Here is a 24,270-nt window from a genome sequence, read left to right as displayed (position 1 = left end):
TATCTATGATTGCTCAAGTTTGTATACTCGTGCCATCCTCGCTGTTGTATTTCGCCAATTTTCGTGGAATATTGAGCTTGGACGGAAACACGAAGTATCAAGATAGTGCATACAAGTGCGCATTAAAGAAGGAGTTATGGGGGACGCAGCGATGAACGTCGCAGCGTCCGGTGGCGGCGGTCAGCGTGTCGTTAAAGAAGGCTGGCTGCAAAAACGCGGTACTACAGAGCAGTTTCATAATATTTATGTTTACTTTTTTACTTTACTTCAAACGGGCGTGTAATACAGATTTGAGCCACTTTTTCTCATTTTTGTCCATAGACTTTTTAAATCTTTTAGTCTTCTGAATAACAAAATGTCAAGATTATGTCGATTGAAATGTTTTTTTACAGAAATTTTAGAAAGTACTTTGAAAAATTATATTGCTCATTTTCACCTTCGCTGATTAGACATTGTTAGCTATTTATTTATAAAATAAACAAGGTATTTAGGTATTAATAGAAATGATAAATAAGTGAAAATTTATTTTTCCTTATATAGGAGAACATATAAAAAATTGGAGATCAAGGTACTTTGTTTTACGAGATGATGGTACATTAGTTGGGTTCAAATCTAAGCCAGATCAACAAATGGCAGCTGCGGCACAACCATTGAACAATTTCACTGTTCGTGGTTGTCAGATCATGTCTGTAGATAGACCTAAACCTTATACATTTGTCATAAGAGGTTTACAATGGGCAGCTGTAATAGAAAGGACATTTCATGTAGAAACAGAACAAGAGAGAGAAGATTGGGTGGCAGCAATCAGGTTTGACTTCTAAGAAATCTAAAGGAGTAAAATTTTTAATAAAATTAAAGATTTTTCTAATATCACTTTTTCTCAAATAGGTATGTAGCTGCCAGGTTAGCAAGTGAAAAACAATCGCAACAGCAGCCAACACAAATGCAACATTCATCTTCATCAGAAGATGTTGACATGGAATCTTCAGGAGGTGGTAGGTCAGACTCATGTGGATCTGTTGGGGTAGTGTCCTCAGATGCAGATGGTGGTAGCATTGATGAGCTGTCTGCGAAATTTAGTGTTCAAGGAACTTCAAGTAGTATTATTTTCTTACAGACTCTTGAAAATTTTGAATTTTTAAAAGTTCTGGGCAAAGGTACATTTGGAAAGGTAATTCTTTGTAGAGAAAAAGCAACAGGGCACTTATATGCTATCAAAATATTACGAAAAGAAGTTATTATTCGTAAAGACGAAGTTGCGCACACACTTACTGAGAATAGAGTGCTACGTACTACTAATCACCCGTTCCTAATTGTACGTGTTTTACGTATCATTATATTACTCTCTAAATATGTATAATATTAATACATATTTAATATTTTCCGCTTTACAGTCTTTAAAGTATAGTTTTCAAACAGCCGATAGGCTTTGTTTTGTAATGGAGTATGTGAATGGAGGAGAGTTGTTCTTTCATTTGAGGCGTTCTCGTGTATTTGGAGAGGATCGTACTCGATTTTATGGCGCTGAAATAATTTCGGCTTTAGGCTACCTTCACTCGCAGGGTATCATTTACCGTGATCTCAAATTAGAGAACCTTCTTTTAGACAAAGATGGACACATTAAAATAGCCGATTTTGGATTGTGTAAAGAAGATATAACGTATGGTAAATACGTTGTGCAAATTAAAGTATAAATTTTTTAATTAAAGAAAAAAGAAACAAAAATACCGGTAACATTTCAAACATTCAGGAAGAACGACGAAAACATTCTGCGGAACTCCTGAATACCTTGCGCCAGAAGTGCTAGAAGATAATGACTATGGACGGGCGGTAGATTGGTGGGGAGTTGGTGTTGTTATGTACGAAATGATCTGTGGTCGGTTACCTTTTTATAACAAGGACCATGAGAAGCTTTTCACACTTATTGTGATGGAAGAAGTAAGATTTCCTAGAACGATTACCAACGAAGCAAAGGATATGCTCGGTGGTAAGTAAACAATACACGAAAAGAATTACCTTTGTAAATCGATCAACACACTAGTTGTTAATTTGTTTTGCTTTTCCTTTTTGTGCAGGACTACTTATTAAAGACCCAAGCAAAAGATTGGGTGGTGGACCTAATGATGCGAAAGAAATCATGGACCATGCATTTTTCTCGTCGATTGATTGGTCTGATCTTGTACAGAAAAAAATTCCTCCTCCTTTTAAACCTCAAGTAACTTCTGACACGGACACCCGATATTTTGATAGCGAATTTACGGGTGAAAGTGTTGAACTTACGCCGCCTGATCAAGGCTTTTTAGGTAGTGGGGGTGGTTTAAATTCAATAGCTGAAGAACAAGAACATTTTCCCCAATTTTCCTATCAGGAAAGTCACTCAGCAGCAACCTCTTCCATTGTTTCCATTAATCACTGACAGTATCAAGCGTTTTCTTTGTTTACATATTGAGTTGTATGGCTAATTGCATGTGAAAGAAAGTCAGACATTTGATTGCGGCAGAGTATTCGCAATTTGTCTATCAATTTGGAAGAATTTTTTTTTAACGCAGATAAATTGAAATATCAGTTTTTGCTAATTTATGATGCTTTTTTATGCATCTTTAAAAGGTTTTAACACATATCTCCAATGGCAGATTCACGTGTATGCGTATATGTGTGTATACATGCACATATTCATTGAAATTGTACATGGAAAAAATTGTGTACTATAAGATCCAATTGAATTAATACTATTTATACCTGCTGAGTAGGTTCGCGGCGATATAACGGGGATTGATTTTTTGTTTGAATAGAAAAAGGAATGAGAAAAATGAAAGTTAAGTTTGCCTCATAAACTGTGTTAATATTATAGAGAGTGGCACGTTCCTTCTATGTGGAAGAACGTTATTTGATAATCGTACATACAGTTCTTTCTTTAACAAAGATAGTATTCGTCATATTTCTGGCTTCATTGTCAACCCTATTGTAATAATTTATAAAAGGGCAGTTCCTGGATATTTTTTTAAATTCATTAGTCAACTGTTGTAGCAGAAGCCAAAATAGCAAATTACACTTGGCAAGGAGCCAATCAATGGTCAAATGGTTCATCCATTTTAAAAGTAGAAGCATAGAAACATTAACAACTTTAATTGAATTGTGTAAATCTGAAATCGATTTTCAGCATCGAAGAAGAGTTTCTTTGTTATATTAGTACTGTCGAATTAGGAAATTTTCCTTTTCCTTAGTATAAATCGCGCTAATTCATCATAATTCATTGACAAATAATGATTTATTGTGAGAATCAGATGGAAATATGAAATGCTACCCTAATATTATATTATTAATATTATATGCTACAATGATTTTACACACACACACACACGCGCGCGCGCGCGCCCACACCATATACATACATACATATATTTATGTTTTAACAATTAAAGGATTATATTGTACGTACGCATTATTAATAATTTCCATCTCATTTGTAATTAGCAAATTTTTGTAGTCTATGCGTTTTTATGCAAGAAGGAATAGGGGGAATTTTTAAAAAATAGAATTAAAGTCAATTGTTTGAGATCTATAAATATGCAATTTTGCTATTTACCACAAAACAACATGGTACATTGTCGAGAAAGAGAAAAATGATAAAAGATATGTCTATTCAGGGGATCTCATGAATATCTATATTATTTCTCTTGCTATTAAAAGTAAGAAAAAAGACTAAGAGGAATTTGTATGATTTAAGGATGTGCATCTGATGACGATACAAAAGCCTCTCTCCTCTCCCAAGGTTATCGACATTGATATTTTATTGTTTAAGGTCAACTTGATGCCGGCTACAATGTCGTATTATGAAAAACAGATGTTAATACGCAAAAAAATGTCGACGACCTTGAAATGACCTCGGTGGTTTTATTTTATCGTCACCAGATGCATATCCTTAAACCATACAATCTGCTTTTATTTTTTCTTATTTTCAATAGCAGCAGAAATAATTTAGATGTTCATTATAAGGGTTGCACCCTGTATATCGTTTTAATTAATTTTTCCTAAAGTATGTTCTATATTTCATTTGCAAGGTGATCTAAATTGTACGCCGGTAAACTATCGTTCTTTATGAGCCAAACATGGTCCAAAACAGCACCTCCCTTGTCATCGGATACCTATTATCGAAATATTGTAAAATGAATAATAACAAACATTCCTTGCACCTTTATTTTCCAAACTGTATAATACCTGTTCAAGATAGAGATGAGTCCAGTTGTATGCCTTCATCCTTGTGTACCCGTAATCCGAACTACGATATGCGGACCATTTCGGTTTGTGTGGAACAAACTTTTCTCTACCTTCCTTGCACCCGGCTGATCCAGTTACGATATGTACAGGCGCTTTGTAATTTGTATATGGTTCTTCATAACTACCATTATGTACCTAAACAATTTGTTTATTCTTGTTAGTTAAAAAAAAATTAAAAACAGTATCCATGATGGTAGATTACCGTGAAGTTGTACATGGGCCATAAACGTTCATAACTATGTTCATGAGCCCATAATAATAAATCTACTTTGTACTTAAAAAAAAGGTTTTCAAGACTGAACCAGTTTAAAAATGGCAATCCAACTCTGACAAGGCTTTGGTGGTTGGTACAATCATCTGCATTTTTATTGCTACAGTACATTGGTCTATGACCAAATGTTACTATCCATGGTTGTTGTGCCCTTTACAGAAATTTTATTAATTTTTAACGTATCATGAGGTTAAAAATAATTACAAACTTACCTATTTTTAGGCATATTTGCTTCTATTAAATCCTTCTCTAACCACTGATATTGTTTAACAAGTTGCTTTAAACCATAATTCATAAAGTAATAAGCTTCTGTTTCTATTCCTATAAAATGAATAGGTCCTATGTTAAAACTGTACCATAAACCTTCTGAATCTCCAGGCATTGTAAAACGAGACCTAATAGCAGATATATATTAACAATGATGTAATTATAAATGAATGAATTGATAGTCCAGTGTTTGGGATATAGTCTGACCTGTAATTACTAAAGTTATATCTTTCTTCATGATTACCAGGTACTGTCATATATGGTAAATATGCAGCAATTGCTTCTATTTGTTTCATAAATTCATCCCCAACATGTGCATTATCTGTGTCCATGTCATATGCAAAATCTCCAACATGAATTGCTGCATCATATAATCCACGTTGTGCTTCTTCCTGCAATCTGGATAAACTCTGAGCATTTTCATTACCCATATCACCAAAGATTACAATTTGTGGTGACCATTTTGTTGATTTTTCAGGAGCAGTTTTCATATAAAATACATTTGACCATCCATATTTGCTACCACAGTGATAAACTATCAAAAGAATGTATACATGTATATAGTTCTTATGCAAAATTATATATAAGCAAGAAATTATTTTACTTACTATATTTACTATTGGGTGTTAGATTTTTTAACCATACTCTATGAATATATTGTTTTTGTTTTTGACTTCCACCATCTATAAAGAGAGTAGAATTTCCTGTGGCTGTAAAAATTAATTCTCCTATTCCATATTCGACAACTGATTCTTCTGTATCATTCCGGGTACTCCATGTCACAACAATGTCATGAATATTGTCTAAAATTTATAATGTCTTTTTGATATTTGTTCACAATCTAGTAGAGAAGTCTCCCGAAGAAATAGCATGTAATGAAGAAAATAATTTTTGGTATGTGTTACCTCCATAGGAAAGATGTACAGCTTCAGGTTGATAGTAAATAACATCGCTCAGCGTGGTAGAAATCAAAGATAAAAACACAACTCCAATGAATAACGTCATTCTTCATTAATTTACTAATAGTTGAAGTTACGTCTATTTATTAATCACAATGATATTCGTGATGTTCGCCGTCCTGACTTTTGTCGAGTAATTAAATGCAATGCTTTAGTTCGATTTTGTAAAAATACATACTGCGTTTGTTCGTAACAAGCACGGACTTTTATCGCTTATCATCATGTGTCAAAAACAATGAATCAGATATTATCAAGGAAACTTTTATTTGTTCTGCACTCGTCTAAACATGGTACAGTTATACTTATCGCATTTCATTGATATAAACGACTAAAGATATTCAATGAGAAACTTTTTTCAGATACAATATTTTCAAGCAGTTGACAATTTAATTTCAATATTATTTAAAATAGAAACGAAATTTAAACCCGTACACCAATAAATTCGTCTATCTCGAACTGTTTTATGAACTAAATTTATTGGCGTAGTAGCGCCATCTCGAACGTAATTGTAATGCATTACAAGTTGCTGCATAATGCACTTGGAATGTACAGAACATTAAATCGTCGCGAATAAAGAACGTTAAGATATGTTTAACTATAAATTTTGATTGGCTAAATTTAAACATCATGTATGGATAATTACTTATGCTGTACGAGGGGGTTACCAGTATAAAAAGTTGGATACGAACGAGCAACATTTTAATGCCGTCTAGAATATTGATTATAAATATTTTTAAATTGAGTCAGCTGATGTTAATCGCGTAAGGTGGACGCTGAAAGAAAATAGCATGAAAACTAGACAGGCAATTACGGGTTTAGCATCCCCTATATTGATCACGCGCCCTGTCAGTATTTTCTCTCTATTCCTTGAATAGAAAATTCTCTTATTCTGTCGCACGTGCGCGGGCATGTTTTTACGCATCGAATATGCACGTAGAAACGTGAATAAATGCACTATTGCGAGCGCATGTTCCAATCGTATTAATTACAATCGCTGTTTTTCTTCTTTGTTCTGTTCGAACTAAAATACCATCTGTCTTCTTTTACCAATGAAATACAAAATTATGGCAAGAATGATTTTATTTCTTAATAAAATTATTTATCATCGTATAGAATTTTTTAATAGACGCCTAACAGGTTCAATGTGAATATAGCTGAATCAGGTTGTGCCTAACCTCTTGGACAGCACGAGAAAAGTACATAGAAATATATCTATATATTTTTATTCATTTTTTAAAATGAAGCTGCTAGAAATCAATCTATACTATACTACATACCATGAAGGTGTTACTCGATGATAACAAAAAGCGAGGGAAAGGAGTGGTAGCGGATTGGCAAACTTGAAGATGGGGGGGTTGCCGCTACGAGAATGACGACGGCGCTGTGGCTTTTTGCCGCCACTGCCGCCGCTTTGCGGCGAGGGATGGAGATCAGCGAACGACAAGCGATGTCAGGGCTACTGCCGCCGTCGGTTAACACGCACAGGTTCACACCCATCCTCGCTGATATATCTTAAAGCTCCGGCATCGCGGGAAGCGGACAGGACGATCCCTGTACGAATTAGTTGTACGGTGTCAGTGAATCGATGCGATCAAATCGTGTCTTGCGATCCCTGGATGCGATTTTAGTCGAATGGAAAAAGTGACGTGCTTCAAGGCAGAGCAGGGTGGTCGTATTTGTTACTAGTCTACGAGATTATCCGTCAAAGTCGAAGGGAAACGAGATATAAGTAGTGAAACGTCCAGAGGAAAAAGGGAAGCATTAGCAATATTCGTTGGGAGTAAAGGTTAATCGTTCCAGTGATAACCAGGGATGTCGTACGTGTCCTTCGTCGAGGGAGGGAGGGAACGAAGATAATCCAGATTGGAACGAGAGGAACACAGGACAGAATTGCATAAGAATAACAACGATTGTGAGTGTGATCCTTCGTGTGATAAGATTCTCCAAAGGATGTGCGTTTAATCGAAAGCTACCGAGGACGGTATTAATCCAGTGTTAGCATGAAGATAGTCAGTGGTGGATCAGTCTCTATGAATCGAGGCTTCTTCCTCGCGGATTACGTATGTCACTCGCAAAGACCCATGCGCTCAAGGATGCAAGCAGCTAGGATGACCGAAGCGAGAACCGAGAAGTCGCGTTCAGTGAAAGCTCTAATCAATAAACTGGGACTTGAGGGATTCTGAACTCGGTGATCGTTCAAGGAACAAGAGATTGTAGAAGGATGTAGGGGGGCCCAGGTTCGGGGCCCCGGTGAGGGTTTCCTCCAGGACTATTCGCGCCAACTTACCAACGTTAAAACATTAAAATTTCTCTGCAGAATTTTTTTACTCTTATAAAGAGAACAATAAGTAAAAAGAGAAAAAAATAACAGAGATTGTTTCTGTGATTTCTGGAGATTGTGGTAAGTGGAAAGAACAGCAACATACTTATAAAAAAAGAAAAAACGACCAGCAGCCAGACAACGTTACGTGTTCGTTAGCAATCTTCTTAAGGAATATCCGTTGCTAGTTCTCTTGTCGTTTTAGTCGTAAATCGGTGTACGTGGACGCAAAAGCCTTAGCTAATCGTTAGTGAAGTTTCGAAGTTTGAATTCTATCGGCGATTCGAATAGAGCCGACGGCGAGAATGAACTGTGCCGCAACTCATTATTATTGAAATCTGGAGAAGAGGCGCGAAAAGGAATTTGAGAGAGAATAAAAAAGGAGGATGAGTTTATGTTTACGGAAACGTGGGTGTTGTTAGTGGGGAATATAGGTCGGCAGGTATGATGGTAGAATGAGATGCAAGAGGAAACGGAAAGAATGGCACGCGGTAACGACGTTAATATCGGCGAATCGTTTTTTCGGTGATGATGGGGCGGCTGCGCCTATCGTCGACTTTTAATCGTGCACGCCGCGTCGAGGCTCGCCCGAAGCATCTCCTTGTAATCGAGTAGGCCAGCGTCTACCGTACGAAGCCAGCGAAAATGGTCGATCTAGGGGGATACATTATCATATTGATCAACCACAATGACAAGATCAAACTATACGGTGAGTGTCGATTGTGTAATTAAGAAACAATGAGCTGTTCCTCGCAGTTGCTTATCGAGAAATATCTCTTTTTTTTTCTTTTTCCTTCTGTTTTTTTAATTAGCACTGACTACATACTGTTTAATGAGCGTCAGCAAAGTTGCTTGTCAAGCACGTAGGCGTGAATTGTTAAACCCTTTTTTTCTCTTTCCTTTCTCTCTTGTTTTTTTTTTTTTTTCCCTCGAGGAGGACGCTATCGTGTGTAATCATTGACACACAAACGAATTGGCTCGTCCGCTCGTCCTGTGTACAGTCTCGATCTACTGGTTTGATCATATACGCTCTTGTTTCACTCGAATTTGTCTCGTTGTCAAATTTTCTCCTTTTTCCTTTTGTACGTAGAGTTACTGCAATTTCTATACGGTTCATATTATCGTTCATTAGGATATTACTTTACTGATGTGAATTGTTGGGAATGTGTTAAACAGGTTCACCGGCTGACAACGCGGACACGTTGGAAGTGGCCGATGAAATTTTACAAGTTAACGGTAGTACATTGGAGAATGCCAGCCAATCTGAAGTTATTCAATATATATATCAGGTATTTAATGTTTTACTTACACAATTTTATATTTTTCTTTTCTTTTTTTTTTTTTTTGTAAATCTTCAAAATTGCGTAATAGATTATTTATTTCGATTGTATTTCGATAGTTTCGAGTCGATAGAAGCAAACGTTGATTCACTTATCGATTGATCGATTGTTTTCTTTCCTCAGTGCATCGAATCACGAACGATATGTCTGCGAGTGCGGAGAAGGAGCGGGAACAAGATGGGTAAGTGTTTTTAGACACGTTTACTATCTACTTTAACTTGTAAGTACTTTAATAGTGGATAAGAATTTGCGAATAATTTCGCATGATTTGGTAGTCACAAAGAATGCCACTTGAGAATAGAAAATTTAATCTCAGTCTAGTTATTTTTTACTTATATACGTAAATAGAGGTAGAAAATTTCGAAATTAACGGAATTGTGAAGGGGGACATGTGTATTATGTTATAAAATTAGGTATCGAAAAATTAGCGATGAAAGTACTCATTGAAGGTAAAAACTATTCTGTCAATTTAGTATTCAACGTGATCTTCTTTAATCTGCAAATGATTCACCATTTTCGTGAACTAGAAATCAATATTACCACAGACACATTGTTTAACTCCTCCCTCACGGCTGCACATAGAACCTTTTACTAAACGAAGTTTCGTTTAAAAGTTTCCCATTTCCGTTTAGAATCATAGTTCATAGGATTCAAACGAGTATGTAGACAGAAATCGTCGGCCGATTTCGTGTTTCGTCGTGCGATTCCGGCGTTCGCCAGGTAAACGTTCAGGTCGCCGCTTGTGTGTAACGGAGACGATATCACATAGAGGGGGGAGACAACGAGGAGAACTTGGCGAGAGGCAAACACACACCGCAAACGGAGGGAATCTAACCTTCGAATGTATCCGCTGTCACGTTCGGTCCTCACTAGTACGGAACCGTACATAGGTGCCAGCGGTTCCGCGGCATTCCGCGTACTCTTACCGTCCTCCTAACCTCCCATCTCGTTTTCGCGTGCCTGCCAACGCGATTTTGCACGATATTTTGTCGTGGCAGTTCAATACCGCGGTTCCATTCGTATAACCAGGAAGCATCGTTCTCCAGTGCGTTCAGTGCAGTGCGTTCGTGGTGTCTCTCTGTGTACTCGTGTTCACCGTATCTTGTGTCTCTCTCACTCTGTGTCCCCTGTAACTCGCTTATCTTACCGGTCGAGGGAATCAGGAGGAGCTAGATGGCAGCTGGGTTCGTCCACGAATCTTTCAGGACATCGCAGATGCGATTTCGAGCTGGTTACCGTTAATTGTGGATCGCAGTACGGCGGGCCAGTCGATACAAAAGGTGATTGTTCCTCTTTTTGCTCCTTTTCCTCTCTCTCTCTCTCTCTCTCTCTCACACTCTTTTCTTCTTTTCGACGTTGCTTTTTAAGGCCACGTTCCTGTTCGTCCTCCGTTCGATTGTTGCGTAATCAGGTTCGTTCTCGTTGCATACGTGCCCTATCTGGAAGAGAAATGAGTTTTCGTTCGGTTTGGTAGGGAAGGCTCGAGCAATGTGTCATCGTTACGTGACATATTAATAGCTGTGTTTCCGTCCGCGAAAACGGACACGAGGAATCCGTTGCGGTTGCAGTTTCTGGGCTAGAGAGGTAATCGGTGTCAGATGCAATTATAATCGGCGAGAGGCAATAGGAGTGTTTCTCCGTCGTACTGTAAAGTGTAGGGACAAAAGTTCGGAAGTAGCTGAATATTGCGCGAGCACGTCGCTGAATCGAACTGTTGAAAACGAGTTCCGCTCGTGTCACTCGGAAAAAAAAGGTGTTCGAGGTGCGTTCTCTTTTTCCATTTCTTTCTCCCTCTTTGTGTCTCTTGTTTCCGAATTGCAGTAAAACACGAGCACGAGCGATAATGGAAGAGAATTTGCTCTATGCAGTGAAGTTCCGTGGAATCGATCGATCGATCGATTTTCTTTCATTTTGCTTTCTCGACGATCCTCGAACTTTGACGTCATCGATATTTCGTTTATTCTTTGCAGTGATTCGCTATTGCATTTACTTAACCTGTTAACTAGATCGATTGTTCATTGAAAACTTTCTGAATGACAAATTAAATCATTTCTCCTACTTAACAAGTTAATTATCGATTTACGATCGAATGTCTGTAAATGTCGCTTCGTTCAATCGGTAATTAATCGTGTTTTGTAAAAGTAAATAACCTCTAATGGTCGAGCAACTCCATAAAGGGTGAAAAAGTGCGTTTATTAGGGACAGGGTTCGGAAAAAATGCTCTCGTATTACAGTTTTAATCGCGATGTAAGAATTCCTGCGATGCTTCAGAATCGATAATAAAATTGGCGTACGATCCATGCCGGCAGAGTTAGCGCGCGTTTCACGGTAAAAAATTGCGTTCCTATATAGCGGTAACGCATTACCAGCCTGATAAAAGAGCGTGCATGGCTGTTCGTCTTTACGTATGGCGAATAATGCGAATGTTTTGCCGACGAACAACAACAATCGGTCGGCGCAGCACGCGTATCGAGCCTGCGTGCGTTTCCACCTTTTTTTCCGTATCGCTGCCTCGCCAACTTTGCCTCGATATTTCCGTGAATGGCCTGTGTTTTCATCGAGACACTTTCACGCGTATACAGCGTGTCTTCTATACTTCTAAGCCATCTATGGCAAGGAAATTTGTCTTTAATTTGATTCAGAACATTCTTATACATCAAACACTGTCGTAGTCGTAGAATTCGTTTCGCGCATGGCATAGAAAAATTTGCAAGGGGGAGCGGCACTTGACGTGCAAAAACCCGTGCCATCTTTTGACGTAACACGGGAATTAAAGGCTGTCTATGGGAACACGCGATTCCGAGTCCCTAACCTTCTCAAACGGGATCGAAACTCTTTCTCTTTGCTGATGCGTGATCGATAGCGCGTCAGAGGAAACGGTTAATCGATTCCTGAATGCGAATATTCGAGGGTATCATTTGTAGTTCCGTAGAAAACAGGGAAGCGTTGCACGCATGGCGAGCACGGGACAATTACTGGACGGTCGGAACAGGAGGAAGTGGAAAAAGAGGAGATGGAAGACGGAGAACGAGCTCTCGTTTCTCTACGTGTAGGTGTGCCTCGCATGGTCGAGGGGTGGCAGGGGAGAAATAGATCGGTGGAAAATATTTATGCCGCACTCGTTCGATCAGCAGGTCATCCCGCAAGTGATACGAATTTTTTCATGTATTTTTAGAAACTTGTGCAACGCGGTTTCTTCGTTGAAACAAGTCTAACCTAAAAAAGAAAGAAACGCATTATGTATTAAATGAAAGGTAACAAAAATGGACGAAAACAGCAGAAAAGCATAAATGAACAATTTATGAAGGTTCTTGGAGCAAGAGTGTTCCTCGCAGTGTTTCAGATTACGCGATAGAGCAATTTAGGCATTGCGTTCTCCACTGTTAATGGTATTCGATCTTATCGAACGACGTGAATTGAATTTGCTCTGTAGCGAGTGGAAAGTGGCCGTCGCTAATCGAATTTACTTTCACGCTGGGACGAAGAGTAACGTCGCGTTCTACCGGAACGATTTCAGGAATTTCACGTAGCCGCGTGAAAAGCACGCCACTCGAACGTTTCACGATATAATCGTGAACATTCTCGTTGCTTTTACCTGTCGGATAATTAAAAATAGCCTCACTACGATATTCTAGATCAAGCAGGTGGACTCTTTAATAAAAGCACGCGGTGACCTCGTGGAACGAAGAATTTCTCTCAAGGAATTCTTTCCCTTCCCGGGGCATAGTTAATGCCCCATTTCCAGTGTACATGGAAGATAGGTGAAACGCACCGAAGAAAAGGCCGGCTATTTCGCTGACACGGTACGCGCTCTTATCGATATTACACACAGTCTTCTGTGACATCGTATAAAAGAGCCTCCCACGAATCGCTATGAGGTGTACAATGAGTCGACTTCCACTATTCGGTTGTACAACGTACAACGTACACAACAGACGGTGCACCGGCGGACGCCTATACAGTTAGAAAACTGGTTTTCGCCTGGTTACGCGTATCAAGCGTTTACGAATTGACTATGATCGAAGCCCGGCCGCACTCTTATACCGTACAGCATCGCCGTCTGCTGCATTCGCGCGTCACAGCCGCGTGTACTGGCGTCGCGACGCCTGTCAAACTCGTGTCTACGTGATAGAACTTCTTAACTCTTAGGAATTTGTTCGTTTATTTCATTACGAATATCTTTTTAGCATTAACGTGAACGTCATTTTATCGGAGTACAAAGAAACAGTATTTGTAATTATGCTACATTCCTATTGACCGATCGATCGATTACCTTTTTATCTACAAAAGCTGACGTAAGTAGAGACATAGAGTTGCATATTGCACAGGTAGGATAATTCAGAGTATTCGAATTATATCAGAATTTGCGTTGTTTATAAGAAAAGAAAAACGATTTGTCCTCTCTTGAGAGGACACGGCTAAAGGGTTAAATTGTGTTAGCGCTAAAAGAGTACCGTTTTACTCGACCCGAATTCGTCAGAAATTGATTTCGACGCACGTTCGAGCGTGACTGCCCGTAATTTTCCGCCAGATTTACTTTAGAGAGTCTTCACCTTAGGAGAAAATGCTAATCGTCCCCCTCGTTAGCTAGACTTTTCTCCGTAGACGTGTGCCATGTCCTCCGGCATTTCATCTCGAAATTGCCTTGGTTCCTTGGTCCGCGGTTTTTTTCGCGTCAATCTCGCGCTTGCCGCGTTTCCGCGGAGTCGGACGTTTCCCTGGTGCTTTGTTAGACTCGCGAGCCTCACACGAGGAAGGTCACGAGTTGTTTGACCCAGATTCGACGAATTTTTCGATTACGCGACTTGCACTCGTGCTTTCCAGCTTTTTTCCTTTACAGTGGAAACCGTGGAGAATCCTTGGCAGAGCTGCTCGTTTCGTTTATTCCGTCATGTCCAACAACTCGGCTGAAATTTTCTCTTTCTAGCGTGTTTTCGAAAGTTGCACAGCGATACATCTTCGGAGAAAACTCTCGGAACGAAGTTCTCGCTGGCGTGGGTGTCGCGACTCGCCCTTGAAAATTCGTTCGAATGGAGCTTCCTCCGAATCTCTGACTCGCGTTCGAACACGTTCTGGATCGGTGCCAAGTTTGAACGCTTGAAAAAGAGACAGAACGGCGGATTGTTGCGAATTTTCTTTGCGAATGCACCGAGTGGATAAATTTGCGCGCGTTAATGCCGCTGTAACCCTGTTCGCCAGCGATGAATCTGCATGTGAATTGCTCTACTCAGCTTGATTGGCCTGTCTAGAGATAATAGGTAGAACGATCACGCTTTGTCGAGGCCTTCTTTTGGATCATCCCCACGCGCCCTACTCGAGCCTTCTCGACCAAGATTCCTCCTCCGCGTTCTTTCCACGCTAATCAAGGCAGATTCGTTTCAATCCGTCCTTCCATCTGAATCACTTTCGTTTCTTTGTTTCTTCGTTGGACAAAGGAACGAATCGATTTATCGGACTTATTTTGGGAAGGTCAAGGCTGGTATTAATTAAAGGACACGAGTTTCTCGAGTTTCGTATGGTTAAATTTGTAATTTGACTGGAAAATTCACGTAGGTCACGTGAATATCACGTTTTAAGCGTTGTATCGCGTTCAACTTAATACACGTTGTTCAGAGAACGAGCCGCTGGCTCATAAAACCCGATGCTGGGAAAATAATGAAAATTCTGCTGACTCGAACTCGCTTCCGGGTCAGCGCCGGTTTCCGCGTTACCTTCGAGTGTCACCGATTATAAGATTGCTGCCAGAGCGAAAACGCCGGGCTTTAGGGGTAAAAAGAACCGTAATGAAATAATTCCGGTTTCCAACCTTGACGTAACATGGAAATATTTGGGTTTTATTCGTGTATTTTCATTGGGAAGCATGGCTTTGTTAAGACCTTGTCTCACTGCATAGTTGAATACTAAATGCACGTTGCGAGGTGTGCAGGTACTTCTAAACGTGATCAAGTTAAACAGATACCTTTCCGATGTACTTTTACCTTTCGAGAAGAAAGCAAATATTTATCCTCGACGCTCCTTATACGTGTATGATTTGAACGTTTAATAAAATGAACGATCAAAGATGAACACATGTACCCACTGAAGAGATCATTAAGTACTCGACATTCAATAGACCCGCTTCGACCAAACGTGAACATCCACTAGAATAAACAAACGAACAAATAAAACGACGATCACATTGGCGTAAAGTGCGTCGAACTCGTCTCTGTCGGTTGATTTTTACCAGCCATGCCACTGTGCGGTGTCCAAATATAAACCCCTTGGTCGAGGCAGTTGCGGTGCCATCCATTCCTCGGTGGAGAGTTTATTTTCTATGGGTCGGCGACACGTGCGCGAGAAGTAGTCTCTGATCGTCTAGAACGTTCATCAGATTTCACCAAACCAAATTTAAAAAGTATCTTAATCGTATCTGCGAAAGAAAACGTAATATTTGAGTGTGTCATTTAAGAAAGCATGGCTAGTGTTTGTTGCAAAAGCGTCTATCATTTTGGTGAAGATCCTTGAGAAGATGTCCAAGTTCCTCCGCAGGATACTCCTCTGTGGTTGCTCGACGAAATCAGAAGTCGAGGGACAAACGTTCGTTATCGACGAATCGATCGTCGACGATGGAACTAAATCCATTGATTTCGGCACAGTTGTCGAGCAGACAGAGGATGTGGCTGCTCACTTTGACCTATCTACCATCAAGTTCATAGATGACGAAGAAACAGAAGAGACTGACGAGGAAGTCGCGACTCTTGGAAACGGTACTGGTCGGTAGAAAAAGTAATCCGTTGGTTTCACGAGGGTTTCGTAACGGTTGAAAAGTTATTTAACAATGCGTGTGTGGTAGCGTTAGGTAGGGAAATTATTGTATGTTTTGGGAGAGCTAGGAAGGATAGAATTAAAGATAAACGGTGTATAGTGCTCGCGACTAATTGCTTTGAAATTGTTGACAGTAGAGCTGGACGGGTTCAACGCTGGTCGGGTGCGGGAAGCTTGGGTCATCGCCGTCGAAAGGTAATTACTTCTAAGCGAAACAGAAGAAATTCGTGGTAATTACATGTCCTTTATTCGTTCGAGGCCAAAATACCTCTGGCGCCTTTGCAGTTTCTTTGTCCCGGATTTGGAATGTTGGCATTAAGTTCACTGGCACTTCCTGCAATGCGAACGAACGAGTTTTACGAGCCGCGTTTGCTTCTAATTTTAGCCCCACTCTGACCTTCTCTAATCGCCAAGTGGGAAATATCTGTTCGATTGTAATAATGGGGAACATGCTTTTGTTGCAGGCGCGCAAAGGAACGATTGCAGCGACTGGCATCCCACTGGAGGATTCAGCCGCGCGATATTCAAGCGATTCTGCACCAGCAGGTAAGAGGCTTGTTGCGAGCAATTACAACGGATGGCCTTTGCAGTTTGGACGTTTCGATAGATTCGTGGAAAAGAGGATTGTGCAGGCCTTTCACCGTGCTGGCCGAGAAAGATCCTACCTTGCTATCGCTTTACGTAATATTACAGTGGAGATATTCGTGTCGAGAGGGTCACATCTGTTTCTATTAGATTCGAAAGAAATGGTTAACGTCTTCACTGTCACAGCTGACTCATGTATGGTACGGGATAATTGTAATTCGTTAATGTTTATTTAAAGAGTTAGATATCTTGAATATAGGAGTTTTCGTGGTAACAGGGAAGGTGTTAATCGTGAAGCAGGTGCGATTAAAATCGATTCCCTTTGCAAACACAGCGAGAACAGCATCAGAGATAAAGTGGCCAATCAAATGGTTGTCTCCATTGTATTCGAACAATTAGTACCCATTCGATCCTATCGAACGTTGTAATCGAAATGGCGATTGCGAACAGCGCTACTACGATTCATCGAACGAGAAACGACGGACAGGGAAATCGTCACGGGGGCTGCTTATGATATGTGGAATGCAAAGTAAACGAGCGAGCGAGTGGAGTGAGTGGTAGTCGCGATCATGCGCGTCCTTGGATGAGTGCAACTCGCGTATTCCACAGGTTGTGGTCCGAAAACCGTATCACTAGAGTGTTATACACATTTACACACAGAAACACACAGTTTTCCTTCTTTTTCCCGTCTGATGGCTGGCCGTGTGTCGTGCGTGTCAAAAAGAAAGGGCGACGAGGAAAAGAAGGGACACGACGAATCGATCGTAGTTTTGTTTTCCGCGTGGCGAGAAACCACAGCTGATTGTTTTATGCGTTCACCTGTGTGCGCAGATCAACGAGGCGGTCGCGTCCACGAGCGGCGGGGACAGCGCGGGCAAAAATGTGACGGGCAACCAAATTACCGTGACGCTTGCCGACAAGTAAGTGGCGTTTCATTCTTGCTATTTCACTTCCCTCCGTTATTCTCCGTCGTTAATCGTTTCTATTTCTTTCTTTCTCTGTGCTCTTTCAACCGTTCTCTCCTTCCTTCGTTTCTTTTTTTTTTATTATCCTCTCTATCCACGGTCCTGGTCATATCTACTGTGTACAGCAGCGTGGACAATCGAATGATTATCGCGAAGAACGGCGTTTTTATTTGCCGTAACAGAAGTTTAACGGTTTCGAGGATTCGCGCGCGTTTGGGTCGTACTTGTTTATCTGTATGGCACAAAACGATGGTACGAACACCGCAATGGGAAGCACAATTACAAACCGGATGTGAGAAATTGCGATTGGCGTGATTGATATCCCATTGCTTCTGCAACAATCGCGCGTATCGCGTCATTGTTTTTCTTCCTGACGCATCAGCGTGTTAAAAATCGAACCCGTGTACGGTCTAAGGTGCCTCGTTTGATTTCGTGCTTGTCAGGGAACTCAGCACTAAAAAGGACGCGTCTGAGAAACAACAGAGCTGCCACGAGGAGACGAAACTTTTGGTGAGTTGAAAATCTCCGATTCTTTTTCTATTTCTAAATTAACCTATCTCTATATAGAGATTTTAATATTCTTAAAAATGATTTCTCCTTCGTTTTGCATTGCTTATGTAAGCACAAGTGTGAGGCAACCATTTCCTGGAATCGCGATTCTTGCATAATTAATCGCGAATAATACCGCGAAGAATTCCGGAAAAATTATTCAATTCTTCGATACGGAACGGTGCTTGTATCGAAAATTTCCAACTGTCTAGTGTAGCTCGCGTAAACTCTGTACAGAGCTTAGTTGTTCGTCATGCTATAGGGATTGAAACTTGCGAGTTGAACTTTTCGTGCTTAATCTGTAATGTGAAATCATTAATATAATCGTGAAACGGTGATTCATCTTGCAGACACCGGTACAAGGCGGAAGAGTCGGTGAACGACGTGCCAGCAGTCCCTTCCAAAATGGTCAGACAGAAGTCCTGATCGGGGAACCGGACGGCGGCCCAAGGTCGCCGCGGGGATCCACCTCTTCAGCGGTGAACGACGCTAATTTCCTCAATCCACCGGATGAACGTGACGACCAGAAGCCCATTTGCAGGTGAGTACCAAATTCAATCATCCTCCTAAAGCATGCGTTTCCTTCTCGATGTGTTCATATATATACATATATGCGTGTATACAAATTAAATAATCACTGTTAATTGCGCAACTCTGAAGAAGTTTAAGAATTTTAGGCTTTGTCTAAACCGTGCCCACTAGGAATTTTATCCTAACGTTTCGTAACTAACTTCTTCAGGGTATGTCTGGCAATTCGGAATTATATCTATTCGGACCTAAACTGAGGACGTATGCATAGACTATCCGATCAATTCTGAATCATGTTTATTTCTTGATATTGTTTAGCTTTACAGATCACTGTAGAGTGTCTGTAATGGTTGTTGCGAATGTTTCACAAGAGAAGAAGGAAATTGGTGGGCGTAGATTCTCGGTACATAGTTCTCTGCAGGCTCCGTCTAATGCAGTTGCAGCTACTTCGGTACTCCGTTAGCTTACTTACGAGAAGAGAACTCCGCAGGTGACTGTTAGATGTCGCGCGGTGAACATGTTCTCGCGAGCAGCTGAGCACCGGGAATCTCCGTTATTGGGGGAAACCGGCTAGAGGAGAGTCGCAACATACGTGGGCAGATAGGAGGAGCAAGTCCGTGACTCGTTTCACACCCGTGTCCTGGTTACTCTAACGTTGCGGCGCACGATGTTCCACTGTGTCTCCTCTATTTATATCAGATGATTTTTATTCCGTGTAATTTTATTTCTAAACTGCCAAGGAACTTGTTCCATGGTTGAGATATAGAGTAGATTCTATGGTTACGAAGAGAATAATCGAAGTTAGCAGTGTCATTTAAAAGCAATGGAACTACTAAAAAGAGGTACATATGTAGGTGTTCGTAGCTTTTCTGGAAGTGACTGATTTCAGTGTGCACAGGGGATGTGTTAATGAAATTTCCGAGCTGTGTGATAAGTAGAGACGAATCTGGGGGACACGAATTAATCTCCGGGTCGGAGCGCAGCCGGGAGCTCTGCAATTATAATGCAATAAGGATAATAATGCTAATGGAATAGCGTAATGCAATATCGTCGTCCATTTCGCCTCCTGCGAAAGATCAAAAGAGAAATTCCTCCGAAAAATCCCATTTCTCCACACCGGAAGTATTCGTTCAAATTTGAAGAGAAACGTGTCGAGCCTTGAACGTTGTTAGATTTTCTTTTTCTTTCGGAAAGCATGCTGGAAACTTTAATCGAAGGTCGATTTATCGGCGAGGAAGGTAATTAATTCACAGAAAACGGGGCAACGGAAGCTGGCCAGGCTCGAATAGGTCCACTGGAATCTCCGACGTGGCTCGAGCACCGACGAAGTGGATCCCTTCCTCTCTCTACAGAGTCACTTCGCCGGTATTTCACGCGCGTGACACACCCACCGGTGGGCTAGTGTAAGTGCAGCCTAAACAATGCGTTTTCCAGTCCTCGCGGCGCACGGTCTCGCTCTAGCCCAGCGTTTCCCAACCTGTGCACTCTCCATTCTGTGTTCTTTGTCAAATTTCGAACACGCATATCCAGATTAACTTTTCAGATATACAGCATATTCTTTCAACTTTGATATACCTTGACTTTTCACTTGAAGGCTAACACTTTAATACTTTGGGTGTTCTTTTAGATACAATTGATGGCTCAGTTTGGATTTTCAGGTGTAAAATCACGATGCAAATATAGAAGGAACGTGTATTCGATGATTTTCACTTATCAAGAGGATTACGTTTCGCGAGGATAGCATCGAGACACGCAAGATTGGGAAACGCTGCCACGTTGACTCGTGATTCCTCCTTTCCCCTCTTCTTTCTCTCATCACTGCCCTTCTCTCGCCTTTTCTTTTCCCTTCGGTTGTCTTCTCGCGTCCCGAAGACAGAGACGAATGGCGTGCCACGAGCCCTGTAAAGACGGACAGGCATTCCAACCGCTCCTTTCCACCATTTCATTTTTGATCTTTGGATTTGCTTCCTTAATTACTGGATAGAATTCAAGAAATTAGTCCTCCGGCATTTATCTTGATAAAATGTCACCGCTATATCTGCCCACCTCTTTACTAGCGAATGCAAATTATTTTTCGTCGAGCGTGCTCCTCGTCGTGAACACTCGTAGGGTTCTCCAGGCAGGAAAGAAAATTACCTTCGAGTTATTCATAGAGAAGGGTCGCGAGAGAGAGAGAGAGAGTGAGAGGGGGGGGGGGGTCGTACAGGTGCGAATGAATGCGCCCATTGACATCCCCGGGGCCACTTTTACACGAGAACACAGCGTGAATGGTTGAAAACGAGTGCTTTCGGTTCTGTGAGCTCGACGTGCCGACTATGCCAACACGAGCCACCGGTTTTGAGGTCTTGGAACTGGGTTGACGCTGGATCACGATTTTTTTCACTACGTATATACGCTCGTTTTCGGTATGGATCGCGATCAAGTAGCGTGTCCCAATTCTTTTTCGCCGGCTTGGCTGCCACGTTTTCTCGGTTAAACCCCTTCGAAAGCCCTTTAGGTTGAGGCACTCGTTTGCGCGCGGCGAATTTCCTATTTCGAAAGCACTCGTTTATCAGCTGGACGGATGTTGACGACTCGCTGCTCGAATAATCTTGTTGACGATGACTGGTCGAACGATTGGCCGCTCCTTTTTGAACTTTATCTCGCGGTTAAATCGCGAAGAAATTACATTTTGGGGAATTGAAGTAGTTACGTGCATCAGAAAACTCAGAAACCTGAAAACTTTTTACTTTTTTTTATATGAAAATATATATATGTACAGTTTTGAATCCCTACAGTGAAAGAAAGGAAGAAAGACTTTCTCGATGATAAGCACCCCGTAACCGAGTTTCTGCGATTCGTGATCTGGTGTCCATTATCCGAGCCACGGATATCGATTTGCAGTGACGAAATCGATATCGAGACGTCCACGCTCAGGCTCTCGTCCCCCCGACTCGTATAACATTTTTTCACGTCGCAGTCAGTACCTACGAAGCGGATTTGCATTTGACGGTATGGCGCAGCCCGAGGACTCGATCGCGCGCGTCGCCTTAAGCGGACCGTTGCTGCTATTTTCCTGTCGCATTATCGTTGCTTTCCTCCTTCTATTTCTCATTCAGTGGACTTTCCTCCTTCGTCGCTCAACGTCTATTTATAGCTACGAATTCTTCTTTGGAAATGGTTTGGAATGTCTCCAATTGATCTACCTAGCCTTTTCAAATTGTCACTTTGATTCTCGTCAATGTTACTTTTCCTCTCTTTTTAAACAGAAATGTAGCCGGTATTAAAAATTTCACTTTTCCCAAAATCTGAAAATAAAAGTTTTTAGCTACCTACATAGCACGGTGTTTCGTTTAACTGGAAACGATGGAATATCTCACGAGGGGTTGAAGTTATCAAAAAATGTTCTTACAAAAGTTGTTTGGTATCAAGGGGGACGGTGCGTAATATAAATAATTTTGCAGTAGGTGTAATGGTGGGAGAGATATCAAATTGAAGTTAATTGTTTTAAATACAAGTCTGTATCTTTGTATTCATAGTATGGTCGTGTTTGTTGAGTACGAATACAATATCACATAATATCATTTCGTGCAAAGAAAGTCATAAATTAGATCCGGAGTTAGATGAACGCAAGCCGCTAGCGTACTTACTTATACAATCAGGCTGTGGTTCATATCTCCCCTTATGTCTCTACTTTGAAGGTCCTTTTCACGTGACGGCGCTATCCATTTATACCAAATCAGTTCTTCCATTTTTGACCAAATGTTCTCCCTACTACGAAGGAAGTGCCAGTATTGTAACAGTGAAGACTAAAATTCATTTATGTACAGTTTGTTACAATATTGGCACTTATTTCATAGTAGAGAGAACATTTGGCCAGAAATGAAAGAATTGATTGGGTATAAATGGATAGCACTGTCACGTGAAAAGGACCTTTGAGGTAGAGACATAGAGGGAAATAAGAAGCACAGCCTGATTGACACGGCATAACTGCAAGTCGATACAGCAATGTAAGTAAGTACGCTAGCGGCTTGCGTTCATCTAACTGCAGATCTAATTTATGACTTTCTTTGCACGGAAAGATATTATGTGATAGGTCATTGTATTCGTCGTAACAAACACTATCATATTATGAATACAAGGATATTTAAAAAAATAAACTTGACTTTAATATCTCCCCTACCACTACACCTACAGAAAAATTGTTTATATTACGCAATGTACCCCTTGATACTAAACAACTTTTGTAAGAACATTTTTTTGATCATTTCAACCCCTCGTGAGGTATTCCGTCGTTTCCAGTTAAACGAAACACCCTGTATGTGTATGTATGTAACCCTTCAATTGCTGAAATGTGTCCAGTGGTAAAAGCTCGAAAGTTTTCAACGTGGGGAAGAAAACTTTTCCTCTCGAATCGATCCTCAGGTTCGAAATTATATGTATAGTGATTCTTCGTTCGATTAGCGAGACAAAGGCAAACAGCTTTGATCAGGCGAAAATCGAGCTTGGTCGCCGTTGGGCTGGAAGAGTTCTCTCTTTCTCTCTCTTTGTCCAGTGGAGAACGCTGGCTCTAGGTCCGGTTCTCGTGGTCGGCAGCGTTTCGTGGAGGCTCTCCGTGAGACACAACCATGGAATACCGATTGCTCACTCTCCCATGGCGTTTCCTGTTCCGACCACGTATCCCGCTTTCAAAATAAAAGCCACGCGGACAAGCAAAGGAGAGAGAGAAGGAAGGATGGTACAGGGACGATGGAAAGTGACATGGTAAATGAGACAAGGGGAAGAAAAAGATGGAAAAATTTGTAGAGAAAGAAGGAATGAGAGAAGGGCGGAGGCGGGTAATGAGGATGACGGCATTGGCACCGTCAACGGCGGCCTTTCCTATTGTTCCGCAGCTGGTATTATGCGCGTCATTCGACGCTTTTTATTCGCCTGTGTGCGTTCGTCGTCGCGCGAGAAGATCCGCATTTACTCGCGAAATACCGATCCAAGATATTCGTTTTTAATCATCGTTGCTGGCCCGTGTGAAATTACTCTCTCTTTCTCTCTCGCCCATCCTCTTCACTCTCTCAGCCGAAAGCTCGATTAATTCCTTGTTTCCGATGACCTTTATGCCACGCGATATGCACTTACGCCTGTCGATAAAAGATCTCCTCTTGAAACCGTCGTGTTTCTACCATTTATCGAGAGCTAGAACGCATTTTGTATTCCTTTTTCCAATATTGGCCTCCTTTTTTTTTTCAAATATACCACGTCGAAGAGTTTCTCCGTCGATAACTGGACATTTTCTTTCTCTAAAATTAAACGTCGATGATAAATTGCTAATTTAATGTAGATATAGGGACTTTAAATCGTGTCGTTAGAGTACAACCATCGCGATAATGAAGTATAGAGACACAATTGCAGCCCATTGTTCTCCTGTATC

General features: G+C 41.0%; 3 protein-coding genes across 3 annotated transcripts; 2 read left to right on the top strand and 1 right to left on the bottom strand.

The window, feature by feature from the left end:
- The first annotated feature begins 9 nt into the window (after positions 1-9).
- On the top strand, positions 10-2,416 carry LOC108574911 (RAC serine/threonine-protein kinase). Its single transcript, XM_017937576.1, has 6 exons — positions 10-218; positions 541-808; positions 889-1,315; positions 1,395-1,665; positions 1,751-1,987; positions 2,076-2,416. Exons 1-6 carry the CDS (start codon positions 137-139, stop codon positions 2,414-2,416), a joined length of 1,626 nt encoding a protein of 541 aa, XP_017793065.1. The 5' UTR covers positions 10-136.
- Positions 2,417-3,619: 1,203 nt separating this feature from the next.
- LOC108574899 (acid phosphatase type 7) lies at positions 3,620-6,103 on the bottom strand. The gene is made up of 7 exons (XM_017937563.1): positions 5,722-6,103; positions 5,425-5,619; positions 5,024-5,351; positions 4,762-4,944; positions 4,481-4,700; positions 4,219-4,413; positions 3,620-4,145 (listed from the first exon to the last, which is right to left on the bottom strand). Exons 1-7 carry the CDS (start codon positions 5,819-5,821, stop codon positions 4,044-4,046), a joined length of 1,323 nt encoding a protein of 440 aa, XP_017793052.1. The 5' UTR covers positions 5,822-6,103; the 3' UTR covers positions 3,620-4,043.
- A 2,126-nt stretch (positions 6,104-8,229) lies between these two features.
- LOC108574829 lies at positions 8,230-19,329 on the top strand. Its single transcript, XM_017937475.1, has 9 exons — positions 8,230-8,804; positions 9,272-9,384; positions 9,559-9,616; positions 16,377-16,434; positions 16,704-16,785; positions 17,656-17,744; positions 18,233-18,299; positions 18,689-18,879; positions 19,185-19,329. Exons 1-9 carry the CDS (start codon positions 8,741-8,743, stop codon positions 19,327-19,329), a joined length of 867 nt encoding a protein of 288 aa, XP_017792964.1. The 5' UTR covers positions 8,230-8,740.
- The last annotated feature ends 4,941 nt before the right edge of the window (positions 19,330-24,270 follow it).

The sequence above is a fragment of the Habropoda laboriosa genome, unplaced genomic scaffold (genome assembly GCF_001263275.1).
Source record: "Habropoda laboriosa isolate 0110345459 unplaced genomic scaffold, ASM126327v1 scaffold210, whole genome shotgun sequence".
NCBI classification, from domain to species: Eukaryota; Metazoa; Arthropoda; class Insecta; order Hymenoptera; family Apidae; genus Habropoda; species Habropoda laboriosa.
Note: the sequence above shows the minus strand (reverse complement) of the source record. Positions and strands in the feature narration are given on the sequence as shown.